We start from the raw sequence: 15343 nt of genomic DNA on the forward strand, positions 1-15343 counted from the left end.
TCTGAGCCCACGTGGAAACCCGGAGTTACACTCACACTCTTGTCCACGATAAAGTCTGGGTAATCAGTCTGGAGGAGAGAGACAACACGAGAAAATTTCTGTTTAAAACTGACAGAAAGATACAGACACTGAGTTGTGTGTTGACAAATTATAAAGAACACATAAAAAGGTGTCTTAAGAAGTGATGAAGGCTGACACTGAATGCATATAAAGTCATCCTAGCATGAATGTATACAAAGACAGAAGAGGGCTATTTCTTCTTCTTTGTTTTGTTTTTACCTTACAGAAGTACGTGGTTTTGAAGCGGGCATAGTTGATAAACTTTACAGTGACGGTGTGGCTACGGCCCAGTAAAGCGTTAAAGTGCACAGTTTTCTCTGGTGCTGGAGGCAGAGCTCTGAGAAGCAGATTGTTGAGCAATGTAATGTTAGTGGCCTTTAGTGGCTATCTTTTTGATCTTTAGTATTTTCATTTCTATCTGATGAATAAGAAACCCCAAATAATGTTTCACAAGAATACCATGTTATATATTATTAGGTTTGATGACTTGGAATATGTTGTACACAAAACCTGACTTACTGCTGCAGCCTGGTTTGGAAAAGCATGGTGTTCTCAAAGAGGATGATGTCTGTGCTGCAGCTTAACTTCACATAGTCGCAGACAGCACTGATGCGTAATTCAAGCTCCACCTGAGAGCCGTCGACCACAGAGCAGCAAGGCTCAGGATCTGTTCTTATCACCTGGATAAAAGAATGTGATTTATTAACTTGTCTCCTTATACAGCATTTGACACCACTTGTCTCTCTAACACAATAAGCTAGGGCCCACATGTACCTTGTCCTTTACAGCCTGTTTGGATGCATCTGAAGCTTTCTCTGAAGAACTCAGCCAGTGTACCATCTTGTGTCGGTCATCCCAGTCAGCTACCTCCTCTACAGGCTGCTGGAACTCCACCTGGCAAACTTTACATCTCATTTGCAGCTGAGACAGAGTCACTGCCTTGCTGGAGCTAAATGTGACAATCACTTCCTTAGAGCAACCAGCATGAAGGTGTCCCACCTGTAACAACAAGCAGCTAAATGTTTTCCTGAGCTGGCAGTAAAACAAGCAAGAGAAAATGTAAAATTACTACAATCAGTGTCTTAGGAAAGGAACTGCGTGTGTTCAGAAATAATGTCTATAGCTGTATTTACTATTTGTTGATGCTGGTTTGATTCAAGATTTTTTTTATTGTCATTGTCAGCACTACCTCAAATATTCAACGCAGAACGAAATTATGTTGCACAAGCTCACATAAAAACAAAAAAAACATCAATACAAAGTTTAAAAAAGAGCAAGTATAATAAATAAATGAATATAAAGTCATTGGTACATATTTAAAACCACAAATTATTTAATTATTGCACAAGAGAAATGCTGATTGCACTGAGGCATTATTTTGTTTCAAAAATAATGCCAAACTAACCAGCGACTTTTGACAATGCACATTTTATCACTGCTATGAAAAAGTATTTTTTGGCTCCACCATTTAACAGTTTTGACAGCCTCTGCCACTTTGTTGATATTTTACCTGTGGTGAAAAGCTGACATGAGGTCCACTAGGGGGCCACTCAAACCTCAGCACCTGGCTGCTGCTGTGGTTGGTCATAGTAAAACTTTCTTTGTATGGAACGTTTACATGGCAGTCACCAAAATCCAGCACCTCATAATTACCTATAAATGAGAAATTAGGTCTTTAATAAAAGACTCAAGCTTCTGTTGAACTAAATCACAAGATTAGGAGGTTTTGTAAAAAAAATCTTATGCCATACCTTCTTTTTCATCTTCATGATCTATATCCTGCAACGACCTGCTGATGTGATCTAGAGAGACGATTGGCTGGTAAGCCTCTCCTGTTACTTCTATTGTAGTGTTGCTCTGCTGGTTGTCCTTCACTTGCAGTGACATTTTTTCCTTGACATTCAAGGGTTTATCAGAGCAGAAGCCAACCTCAATCTCCACTGGTTCATTACTCTTCAGCTTTAGGTTTACTCTGTGCACCGATTTGTGCTCTGTGGAGAAGGAAAAATGTCAGAAACCATTGAGGAGTGGGAAGTGTGAATGGTTTAAAGCCTCACCCACTAGTTTTCAGTGCATTTGTTAAACTAAAACAAGATCACACTTGACCTCAAAGAAAAGACAGGGTAAAACCGAGTCATGTCGGTTAGGATCTATAAATCATAAATTGGGACATAAATTGAATGGGAAGTTCTTGCAATAAGGTCACGTTGATGCTCATGGACTATAAAGAACTGCCAGCTAATGCGATGAATCGTTACAACAATATGTAAGACAGTACCCAGCAATGTTAAGATGGCCACTTAGGAGAGAAAGTCACACTACAGCCTTAAGAACTCAGACTTAGATTAAAGAAATGTCAGCTGTATTTTCAGAGTGCCGTGGTAAAACGAGCATTAAAACATTACAGTTAAAATTACAGTGCACTTTTCTGTAGGCGTTGTTTCACAAATACAAGTTTTATTTACCTGAAGCACGCTGTGTGGAGTCCACTGAGGCGTTAATGTTGTCAGACGCAGCTTTTAGGGTGAACACACCATGCTCATCCAGCATGTCAATCTGGACCTATACACATTTTCAGAAAACACATTCATTATTCATGAAATCCTACCTAGACTGTTTGTTATGTTTCTGAATGCATTGTAAATAATAATATTTATATTTTGGTATAATTTGGTTTTACTGAATTTAAAATGGATAAACAGACAAATTTCCTTCTTCTCACCTCAGCTGGAACATTTCCATTATTTAACAGCACCAGGGGTCGGATATGTCTGCGCCCTACTGGTACCCGTCTGAAGTGCAGCACTGGGCTTCCTTTACTGCTCCTCAGACCTGGACGTACCACACAAACACTGGGCAGAGTGCCTTGTCCCAAAAGGTCAAACTCCAGCACGCTGGTCTTAATTGTGGGTGTCACTCTTAATCCAGCAGAGAGAAGAGAGCAGGGTGGGAGAAGTCAGCAGCAGAAAACAACCGGTGCTGTTATTGTTATTATATACAGTAGTAACAGGGATTAAAAAAGGGATAGAAAAACTAAAGACAACACCGCAGTGGCATACACAGTCATTTGCTTCTTTACCTTCCACTTCCCTCCACCTTGGCCTCAAACACAACACTGTAATGCTGCATTGCCTGAGGTGTGAAGGTGACAACAGCAAACGCGTGCGAGAGGCTGGGAATGCTCAGTGTTGTCACAGGCAAGTCAAAGACCTCAATGTGTCGGGATGACTGTAAAACATACATATTTTAGACTCAAACTTCTACCTACATTATGATAGACAGAAACAGTCCGATATACATTTATCCTTGTGACTTTAAACACTTCACCTTAGGCCCAGCACTTCTGATGGCCAAGCTGAGCATGCAGGGGACCTTGCTGCTGTTGGTGAGTTTGAAGCGAGCTCGGCTGGTTTGACCCACCAGGATTTTGTTGAAGATAAACTTATTTTCATCCAGCACAAAAATCCCTTTAGCATTGCAAAACTGCTCTGAAGAAAGCTGGCTACTGCTGCAGCACAGATGGTGTTCCTCAAAGATGGAGGCCATATCCAATACTATGCCTAGAAACCAAAAAAAAAGAGCTAGATATAATATGATTTAAGTCAAAGAACGGCTAGCAGTAAGTTTAGAACAGAATTTGATCTTTGATCAAAAATCTTTTTAACATGCCTTTGGTAATTTCAGGACTGTAGAGCTGAGCCTGACCAGCTTTACTGATCAAAAAAGAATCATGCAGCTCTCACCTGGCTTGCAGACTTCAGCCAGCAGTGTGTAGGGTATGCCATCAGGATGGTCTGAGGGGTCACGCCCAATGATGTCAATGTGCAGACCCTGGCTCCACCTGCCCAGCTGTTCAGCTGCACAGTCCACTGTCACCAGCTGCTGAGACCCTGGCTGTAGGCTCCCAATGCAGGGAGACACTGAGAACATACCCACGCTGAGGCGATTCTGGAAGAATTCAGGAAAATCAGAAGAAGCAAGGAGAGGTGATGAGAATACTGAAAGGAGTACTTACAAAAAGAAATCAAATTTAATGTCAAAGAGCAGAATTTAGTTTATTTTGCTTTACAAACTATTAAGCATAAAAATCAAAGACACTAAATTATACACAATTTTATTTCATGACCATCATCACCGTTTTTTGTATTGCTTCCCTGTTAAAATTAAGGGGTTTTATCGTGTTTCTTATTAATTCACTTTATAGACCTTTTCAGTGTCTATTTTGTCTGTTTTACTTTTGTAAATCCATAACAACTCAAAGGAACTGAAAGAAAAAATGTCAGGACTGTTTTGTGATTATTCATGTGTTAATTATTAGCTTGACTAATCTCAAAATAAACAGAAAATGTAACTCTAAGAAAATTAATGAAGAGTCCAATGACTGTAAAACCACAAACAGGACCATCTATCAGGCACTGTCACTGGTGTGAAATTCACCAGTGTTCTCTCACCTGAAGAAAACTCTGAAAGGATTCTGGTGGTATTTTGGCAGCATTGGGCCTCCCTGAAAGGGTCTCTCTTGATATAGTCTTACCTGGACCCCTGAGACCAGAATGTAAAGAGAAAAAAAATACACAATTTATTAACAATAAATGTTACAAAATTTTGTTTTGTGAAAACTAAAACTAAAAATGGTGGAGCAAATAAAATATCTTTAAAATAACATGTGCTGGATGTGTTGTTTTTGTGTGTTCTGTTGGCCTACCCTGTCCTCACGGGATCTGTGATCATGCGGCAGATGGTGAAAGAGGCCTCAAAGACCCCATTGTTTTCTATGGTGAAGCTTTGGCTTTTCTTGTTGCCATAGATCAGAGGACCAAAGTTCAAGTCGGATGAAGGTGTGATCTTGTACCTGAAGAGAGACGAACATAAAACACCAAAAACAAAAAAACAACTACTAAGCTGCTTCATATGAGCAAAATAAGAGGCTGGAAATGAGATGAAAGAAACACAGTTTTTCAAATTCTATACTATAATACGATAATACAATAATGTTTCTGCACTATTAATAAATAATATATTAATAGTGCAGAATTAGTGAGAGCATGAATCGGCCTTCACCTGGTGAGAACAGATCGGGCTGAAACCCTGATCGCCACGATAGCTACAGTTTCTCCTCCTGTCCCAATGCTCGGTTCAATCACCTGCAAAAGATTAGCTCACTCAGTGTCAGCTATCAATTATTTAAATCTTTTAAATAAAGTTTTTACTTTTTATGGATCGAACCTGGCAAGGCAGGATAGGTTGGTCTTTAATGAACACTTCCACATCAGGTTTGAAGAGGATGTTCACTGTTGCGGGCTTGTTGGGCATCAGACTACCACACTGAGGAGACACTTTGAAAATGGAGTTTAGGTCTGGCTGCGCTGGGTCTGTCTGCTCAACATTAAACCTTGTGATAAGAGAACAATAAAATTAAATGACCGTTCCATGAAAACCTTTATATGAATAAAATATTGCAAAAACTATCAGTTTAAACTCACTTGTAAGATACTTCATATTTTCCTTGGTTTTTCAATCTGAGTGACAGTCTGACATCCTCAAAGACTCTGATGGTTCCAAAATTAAGACAGCCATCTGACATAGAAACATGAGCATGTAGTACATTATTGGTGGTTATTATATCCTGCCACCCACTCAGTCAGTCATTTTGCAGTGCTATCTGTTAATGGTCCTTAGCTGCGTTAGATGCCAGTTCTCTGTGACAAAAATATTTCCTCATGATAAAAAGGCAGCTCTACTTAATTTTCATTATTTAAGGAAATATAAATGTATATAACAATGTCTGTATGATGGATTTTCAGTTACTGTAACATCCTTGTTACATTTTTTCAACTTAAATATCATTTTTATGTGACTCCTTCTTTTGCATAAAATGTGGAGAATGGAAGTGCAGGTTCAAAATGGTCAAAATCGGATTGTTTACTGCATTTAAATCAATAAAAGGCCCACATTCACTTTCACATTTAAACGAAAAGCTGTTTCATTTGTACCTGGACTGATTTCCAGGTCCACGTCATAGGCTTCGGCAGTAACCTGAATATTTTCAGTGTATACAACACCTAGGATTTTCTCCACATCGGCTACCTGGAAAAAAACCCACATGATGTACTTCTGTGTGTATAACATGTCTATAATATATTCATTTATTTCATGTTATTTATTAACTACAGCATGAGTACTGCTCTGGTTGTACTCTACCTCCAGACGCAAGATTCTCTTAATATTGAGTGGCCTTCGGGCTCTGAAGCGCAAGCTCAAAGGGAAAGAAGAGTTAGGTGAGATGATGCCCTGATCTTGTGGCACAGTGAACTCATCACCCAACTCTTCCACACCCTGCAATCTCCAGGACACTGGCAGAGCTGTCTTATTATACATCATAATGCTGCGGCTGTCCCTCCTGGGCAGGATAAAAAAGGTTGGGTGAAGAGAGAGAAATCCCAAATTATCCACTGTGGCATATTTTATCATTGAAGCTCCTTTCTTTTGAGAAAATTCTTCATGGTTTTTTTTTTTCAAATTCACTTTTGAATCTGTAAACTGAGCAATAGTTATCCGTGTTCCCTGAATTACTGCGGTATATGTTGGTACCTGTGCAGCAAAATCCTGTCAAAGTGCAAATGCTTGCTTTCCAACTCCAACTCTGGCCGAACGCCCCAGCACGAAAGCTCAATGACCACAAGCTCAGGATTGTCTTTGATCTGGCAAATCAAGCCGTCCTTCATTTGTCCTACTTTTGTTGGGTACGACCAAAGCGTCAACTCCTTGTAGGGTGGAAAAGTATTTAAATGTAAGTAGAGAAAGTAGAGTAAAATTATCAGACAGCATTAGTGCTATTCTACCTGTTTCTGGTTCGGTTTGAGGGTCATGGCTGGGGGGTCCAACAGATATGTGGTGGCCTGCGTATCATGCTTGAAACTGAATTGGACCTCAGCCTCCAGACATGAGTTATTGTGAATCACCAGCTTCTCTGAGTTCTCGGGGTACCTGTTTTCCTGGTATCTAGAAAACACACACGTGAATCTGTAAATACAAAGAAAGCCACAACCACATGAAACCATTTATAGCCATCGTTCTGCCTCTCACCTGTCTCTGGTCTTGCCACAGAGCAAAGGTCCAAACTCAAAGTATCCAGGTTTAATTACATAGGTCTTCAGAAGCCCCTCTTTAGTTTGAGTGACTTTCTTACTGTGGGGAAACACAGTCCTGTGGAAATCACACACAAAAAGTCAGACTATTAAAAAGCTTCAAACTTAATTCATCTGTGAAAAATAGATCTAGATTTTTACAAAGTGAGGCAGAACACAACACGCCAACTACAACCTCCCCGTTTGCAGTTATTTCACTACATTAGTTCATCACACTACGCAGACTGACATGTAATCACTGCTGATGGAAGGATAAGTAGAAACTCCTCTGCAGATGAGCTGGTTGAGTCTCCGGGTCCCGACTATCTCAAAGTTGAAGGTATGTTTAAAAGTTCCTGGTGACTCTGAGTAGAACCAGATCTTGAGTACCACCTCACCGCCAGCTGGCACAACCCAGCGAAATGCTGTCAGACTAAATGCATACAAGCACACATTCAGACAAGCAGCACCAACAACAAATTAAAAAACACTAATGAACATTAGTGATTCTGCAGTACGTCTTACATATGGCTGCGTTTTTGTTCCAAGCTTGCTTGATGTTCTTCCTGGTCAGTGTCCTCGGGGTGGAAGGAGGCATGCGAACGTGACCCGAGACGCTCTGGTCCCTGTGCTTTTGTTTTGGCGGAAGTCTGTTTCTTGCTCCTGTGAATCTCTCGGCCCGTTTTATCCTTGTCCTTCGCCACTGTGCTGTCCTTAATGGTGGCCTTGCCATGACCTTTAGAGCCTGTTGCCTCTTCCTTTACAAAAACAGCAGACAAACAGTGTTCTGACTTAAAAACCTAAAATTTCATGCTTTTAACACCAAAATAAGCTTGTGTGGGTTAAATGGACATGAGGTCCATGTTGCTTGTGTTTCAGATTTTGCCTCAAATTAAGAATGATTTTTTTTGTTTAGACATTACCGATAACTTTAAAACGGATGCTTGCAGCTCGTCCTCTTTCTTGTCCTTGTCCTTTTCATCCAGCCCTGAAGGAACCAGGAAGGTGAAACAGGTCTGTTCTAGTTTAGCTTGCTCTCGTTTTTTGGGAAAAGGAACGACAGAGAAGGTGACAGAAGGAGGGATTGGAGGGCCACTAGGACCTATCCCTAAATCATCCAACACCTAATGAGACCAAAGCAGAAAAGAAAATAGATTAGGAATTCATCTTAAACTTATGAAAGAATAATTTCATTTTCAACAGAAACATAATTAATAATTTTATAAAAATGAAAGATCTGTGAAATGATGCTATACCTCATCTAGGGCAGGCAAAGAGCTGCTTATGATGCTCATGTAGTCTTTTTCTGTTACATTTAACACAATATATGGAATGTCCAGAGGAGATGCCTTGTCGTCTGCCTTCTCTGCTTCTGACAGTCCTGCTATTTGACTGTGCAAAGGTGATATGAGCTTGTTACTGACTCTCCTGCTCTTCTTATCAGCAGAGGACTGTGTAGATGGAAAAAATATTTTGGATTCAAACAAGGATAAAGAATTATAGCACACCTTTCCAATTTTCCAAGCAGTCTTACATTTAAGTTAAAAAAAAAAAAGGAGGGATTGGAGGGCCACCTGGTGGAGGACCACCAGGTGTGTTGGCCAGCTAACACACCTGCTTCTCTGTTGTAACTTCAGCTGACCCTAAAGCATCTTCAGTGGGGAGTGGGACCAACAACAATCCCCGGCGCCGGTCCCAGTGCTGCAGGATATGCTCCACCAGGGCTTGGCTCTCCTCGTATTGACAGAACTTAGACTGCAGGTTCTCCACCCGGGACTGAATGGGGGTATGGTGAGCAATGGAGAATGAAGGAATGGTGGCACTTGAATGGTTAGTAGGCAATGATGTGAGTCTGTTAACCTCTAATGTAGAACATAATGTGCACCAGAACAGGTTAGGTTTACAGCATAAGTTACCAAGGTGAGTACGAAGCATCTGAATGAGAAGTATGGAAACCCAGGATTGGACCCAAAGTTACTTGGACTAAATCCTGCTTTGTAATACAGGCCTCAGATTTTATGTTATTGACTTAACAAAGAGCCCTTAAATGGCATATTTGTACAAACCTTCCCAGCAGGTAAGCCCTGTCTTCTTGCTCTGTCTTTTTGATTCCTCTCCCCTGCTTGTTTTCCATCTTTCAACTCTTTTTCTTCTCCTGCACTCTTCACATTTACAGTTTCTGTATTCTGGCAACAACACATGATTCATGTTGGATATAAAAGCAAAATTAAATACTTTAATGTAATTAGATCCTGTGCAGAATGCAAGACACTGGATTGCAGAGTAAATCATTAATTCTTCATTGAGTGGTGTTAGGGAGTTTTTATTGTTTTATTTGATTATGCTTCAAATGTTATGTTATACTTATGTTCACATATTTCACCAGACACAGCTTTCTGTAGAAACAGGAAGCTGACCCTGTGACTCTGTGTTCGTTTACCGCAAGAGATCAGTACAGAAATACACATCCGCAGAAGTTGACTTGCATTATATTATTCTTAGAAATTGACTTGCAACACACACACACACACACACACACACACACACACACACACACACACACACACACACACACACACACACACACACAGCTTACACACAGACAGCATCAGGACCTGCGTAACAGGAAATGTGATTATATATTGCATATTGACGATGTAACCTATACTGCAGTTCGTGGTGTCTCTCGGTCTGAGATTCACCCGTGCCGCACGTTATCAGTATCAAGTGTCTCAGTGTTGTTAACTGTAAATCTCTGACAAGTGGTTTTAAAAACTAAAGTAAGAGAAGCTGAAGATTTCACAGCACACATAGTAACAGATAGGCCTATAAGAAGTACTTTTGTTTCTTGAATCCCTTTTTTCTCAAATTAAAATCAAGTATTCAAAACATACTTGAAAAAAATCAGACATGTTGTTAAAATAGTAAGAACTCATCTCAATTTATTATTCCATCATTCCTCATATCTGATTTGTTGTATAACATTACACAATCTTATGAAATAATGTATCCCAAACATGCAGTATAAAAACTGGGTGCTCCAGATCTGGTTCAGTGGACGGGGCCGTGCCAGGCGGCGTTTGTGCAGGTGAAAAAGGCTCTCTGTGGGGAGCCGCTGCTTCACACCCCTAACTTTTCCCTCCCTTTTGTTCTGCAGACTGACGCCTCGAACAGAGGGTTGGGGGCCGTTTTGTCCCAGCAGGTGAGAGGGGCCGACTGTCCCGTTCTTTACATCAGCCGGAAGCTGGCAGAGCGCGAAAGACGGTACAGCACCGTGGAGAAGGAGTGCTTGGCTATCCGGTGGGCAGTCGACTCCCTTCGCTATTACCTCCTGGGGCGCTCATTCACCCTCTCCTCGGACCACGCCCCGCTACAGTGGCTCCACCGCATGAAGGATGCCAACGCCCGGATCACCCGGTGGTATCTGGCTTTGCAGCCTTTTAAGTTCAAGGTGGTCCATAGGCCGGGGGCGCAGATGGCGGTGGCCGATTTTCTCTCTCGCTCGCGGGGGGGGGGAGTAGGTTCGGCCGGTGGGCTACCCGGCCTCAGTCGGGCGGTGGGGGTGTGTGGCGGAGGTGTGGTCCGGGGCGCGGCTGCAGGGGAGGAGTGGTGCAGTGAGCTCAACGGGGCGGTGCTGGTAAGAACAGCTGATGGCGATTTTGGACTGATGGTGGTTTTCCTTTCCTTTATATAGTGAGGTGGAGAGGAGCGGAGGAGAGAGACGCTGGGGAAACCGACCGCTGTCAGACGGTGTTCTGTTGTGATTCAGTGCACACTCTTAATAAATGTGGGATCTGATGACAACGACCTGTGTGTGGGTGTATCTGTGCCTAGCGTGTGTCACAAATTGTCTCCTTCAAAACTGAACAGAAAAAATTTTGACGTGTGTTCTGGACATGTGCAACAATGCCCGTTGCATTTTACAGTGGTAAGACCACAGCAGTAATACTTCCTTATTCTTCTAAATTTTTAGTTTTACATTGCAGAACTATTACATTGCAGAACATTTTGCACACGGTAGTCAGTGCTGGCTTTATTGTGTAAGAAAGTCAATTAAGAGTGGAGAAAGACACTACAGTTTTTGGCTGCCATTTGTCAGACCTAGGAATAAATTCATTTAAAATCCTTATCCAATTCAGGAGCTTTAGCTTATCCTAGTTGTCATAGTTCAAGAGGCAGGGTACAAAATACTAAATACACTTCAACTGTGAGAGACAGAATGTGAAAAAAAAAATCCATGAATCCACATGGTAGGATTTGTAAAGAATTTATTTATAAATTAGTTTGGAAAATAAGTATTTGGTCACCTCAAACATGGAAAATCTCTGGCTCTCACAGACCTGTAACGTCTTCTGTAAGAAGCTTTTCTGTCCCCCACTCGTTACCTGTATGAATGCCACCTGTTTGAACTCATCATCTGTATAAAAGACACCTGTCCACAGCCTCAAACAGTCAGACTCCAAACTCCGCCATGGCCAAGACCAAAGAGCTTTCGAAGGACACCAGGAAAAGTATTGTAGACCTGCACCAGACTGGGAAGAGTGAATCTACAATAGGCAAGCAGCTTGGTGTGAAAAAATCAACTGTGGGAGCAATCATCAGAAAATGGAAGACATACAAGACCACTGATAATCTCCCTCGATCTGGGGCTCCACGCAAGATCTCATCCCGTGGGCTCAAAATGATCATGAGAACGGTGAGCAAAGATCCCAGAACCACACGGGGGGACCTGGTGAATGACCTGCAGAGAGCTGGGACCAAAGTAACAAAGGTCACCATCAGTAACACACTACAACGGCAGGGAATCAAATCCCGCAGTGCCAGACGTGTTCCGCTGCTGAAGCCAGTGCATGTCCAGGCTCGTCTGAAGTTTGCCAGAGAGCACATGGATGATACAGCAGAGGATTGGGAGAATGTCATGTGGTCAGATGAAACCAAAGTAGAACTTTTTGGTATAAACTCAACTCGTCGTGTTTGGAGGAAGAAGAATACTGAGTTGCATCCCAAGAACACCATACCTACTGTGAAGCATGGGGGTGGAAACATCATGCTATGGGGCTGTTTTTCTGCCAAGGGGACAGGACGACTGATCCGTGTTAAGGACAGAATGAATGGGGCCATGTATCGTGAGATTTTGAGCCAAAACCTCCTTCCATTAGTGGGAACTTTGAAGATGAAACGAGGCTGGGTCTTCCAACATGACAATGATCCAAAACACACCGCCCGGGCAACAAAGGAGTGGCTCCGTAAGAAGCATTTGAAAGTCCTGGAGTGGCCTAGCCAGTCTCCAGACCTCAACCCCATAGAAAATCTGTGGCGGGAGTTGAAAGTCCGTGTTGCTCGGCGACAGCCCCAAAACATCACTGCTCTCGAGAAGATCTGCATGGAGGAATGGGCCAAAATAGCAGCTACTGTGTGTGCAAACCTGGTAAAGACCTATAGTAAACGTTTGACCTCTGTTATTGCCAACAAAGGTTATGTTACAAAGTATTGAGTTGTATTTTTGTTATTGACCAAATACTTATTTTCCACCCTGATTTACGAATAAATTCTTTACAAATCCTACCATGTGGATTCATGGATTTTTTTTTCACATTCTGTCTCTCACAGTTGAAGTGTACCTCTGGTGCAAATTACTGACCTCTGTCATCATTTTAGGTGGGGGAACTTGCACAATCGGTGGCTGACTAAATACTTTTTTGCCCCACTGTATGTGTGTGTGTGCGCGAGTCTGTCTGTGGTGCTTGTTGAATTAACCTACTCTTACTTTATTTGCTATAGTCTTTTTAAATTAATTTTCTGAGTTTGCTAATTCAGTTTGTGAAACTGTCACTGGTGCTCTAGTGAGGAACTTCTTATTTTGCCCTTTTAGTTTTGGTCTGCAGTAATTTATTGATTTTCATAATCTAAAAGCCATGACCTGCTTGGTGTTATTTGTTGTTCTGGAATTATTCCTCAGGACTGTCTGTGAAGGTTCTCAGTCATCCTCAGGACTGTGTATCATCTGACCTTTACAAATCTGTTTAATGGAGACGATTTGTCCATTTCTGCCACCTGCTGGCATAATTAGACAGCAAGAAAAAAATCTGGAAACTAAACTTCATTTTTACCCTTGACTATTGTATGACACGCACACATCAATGAAAACTAGACACATCCATCCATCCATCCATTCGCTTCCGCTTATCCTTTTCAGGGTCGCGGGGGGCGCTGGAGCCTATCCCAGCTGTCATAGGGCGAGAGGCGGGGTACACCCTGGACAGGTCGCCAGTCTGTCGCAGGGCCAAAACTAGACACATTTTTGCTATAAATTCAGTTAATTTTAGTTACTTTTGTGAACACTCATTACAGTTTTAGTTCGTTTTCCTTTTTTTGTTTTTATTTTTATTTCCGTTAACAAAAATGTTTTTTCACTTCTAGTTTTCGTTATTTAGTTAGTTTTCGTAAACGATAATAACCTTGAGACAGACAGAGTCGTTCTGGCTCAGATGCTGGCAGTTCTCACTGCAGTCTACTGTTAGCATCTCCTTTCAGGCCAGGATAGACAAATGTCACCGAGCAGTGACTAAGTTTGTGGTAAAAGGCTTGCACCCATTTGCCACAGCAGATGCCCCCGATTTTCGGTAAGTGAATGTGTTTAATTGTGGGCAGGGACATTACTGGATATTCTTGTGTAATTGCTACTGAATAATTTATGTTATACTTTGTTATTGCTACAGAAGAATATTTATTTTATTATTTTACATTTACTATTTTTTTCCTGGGGACCCTGTGACACCCCATTAAAGAGCCATAGGCTGTGGATCTCTTAAGATCTCACTGTTGGGTTTGTAAGGCCATGTTACTCCTAAATTTCTATCCTGTTTAAAGAGAAGATATAAAACAAAGTTCTAAGCTAATCGACCTTAGGGTTCTCCTTTTTTTTAAAAAAAAGAATCGATAAGAGAATCGATAAAGAATCGAATTGTTAAACAGAATCGAAAATGGAATCGGAATCGTGAAAATCTTATCAATACCCATCCCTATTGACCACTTTACAAGGATGGGTTCCCACTTTCTACCACCTAAGAACAACATGCAGCCTGCCATTGAAACAATTGCTCACAAGGTCATTCTGCAGTAGCCAAAGTATGTAATGGATTGCTTCTCTACACCCATGGCATGTCTCTCTTAGATGCATGTACAAGTTCACAGCCTGATATGGGTCTGTTGCTGTAGTTAGATGGGACTCAGTTATAAGGCTATTGCACAGTTCATATACATCTGGATCACATAGTTTGGTCAGTTGAAAAAACACACTCGTTTTTACACAGTTCAACATGTTCTTCAGTGAGGCAAAGGAAGTTTTTAGATGGCATGATGGAGTGTGTATTCCAAACCTGTGCAGTGTCATCCAGCTGATCCTGTTAAAAAGAATACATAAATTTAACAAATGTGCATACATTCCTACCTAAAAAAAATAGTAGCCTAAATTATGGTATTTACACAGTTTTCATTTCATTTACTCCCTGCTCCTCTCCACCTCTTCTCCCTCTCTCGTCTTTCTTCCTGCAAGCCTCTCCGTTCCCTCAACCTGGCCCTGCTCTCATCTCTCACTATACTTTATCTACTCCCACTCTATCACTTCCTACGTTCCCTTTATCTCTCACTCACACATGCATGCTGGGTCTACTGCCAAGCACCATGTTAATGTTTTTATAATTTAGTCCAAGCTCAAAATAAAAATCTATGAATCTCTCACATGGGTGTGTGGCCTCCATCGCTGTGGTTGTTTCTAAGTTTTCAATTCTGACCTGGAGGTGCATGAACTCAAAACTTTTGCGGGATCTCGCAAAGTACATCTTCATATTTTTTTTCTCCAATGTCCCTTGCAGGGCTCTGTATCTTTGTGGAAATAAAGAATTGTCTCCTTCAAAACTGAACAGAAAAATTTTTGACTTCTGTTCTGGACTCGTGTGTTCTGGACACGTGTTCTGGACACGTGTTCTGGACATGTGCAACAATGCCCGTTGCATTTTACAGTGGTAAGACCACAGCAGTAATACTTCCTTATTCTTCTAATTTTTAGTTTTACATTGCAGAACTATTACATTGCAGAACTATTACATTGCAGAACTATTACATTGCAGAACTATTACATTGCAGAACTATTACAT

At 41.4% G+C, this 15343-nt stretch overlaps 1 protein-coding gene across 1 annotated transcript; it reads right to left on the minus strand.

Moving 5' to 3' along the window:
- Positions 1-575: 575 nt before the first annotated feature.
- On the minus strand, positions 576-9380 carry LOC113007374 (hydrocephalus-inducing protein homolog). Its single transcript, XM_026143867.1, has 25 exons — positions 9254-9380; positions 8802-8963; positions 8444-8638; positions 8111-8311; positions 7713-7945; positions 7438-7620; positions 7147-7266; positions 6903-7062; positions 6652-6824; positions 6262-6460; positions 6054-6147; positions 5544-5637; positions 5287-5452; positions 5122-5204; positions 4766-4912; positions 4512-4602; positions 3804-4008; positions 3388-3620; positions 3140-3288; positions 2783-2978; positions 2526-2622; positions 1812-2051; positions 1571-1713; positions 835-1059; positions 576-740 (listed from the first exon to the last, which is right to left on the minus strand). The coding sequence occupies exons 3-25, from the start codon at positions 8480-8482 to the stop codon at positions 576-578; spliced, it is 3636 nt and encodes a 1211-aa protein (XP_025999652.1). The 5' UTR covers positions 8483-8638; positions 8802-8963; positions 9254-9380.
- Positions 9381-15343: the final 5963 nt, after the last annotated feature.

This window comes from Astatotilapia calliptera, chromosome 16 (genome assembly GCF_900246225.1).
Source record: "Astatotilapia calliptera chromosome 16, fAstCal1.2, whole genome shotgun sequence".
Lineage (NCBI taxonomy): Eukaryota > Metazoa > Chordata > Actinopteri > Cichliformes > Cichlidae > Astatotilapia > Astatotilapia calliptera.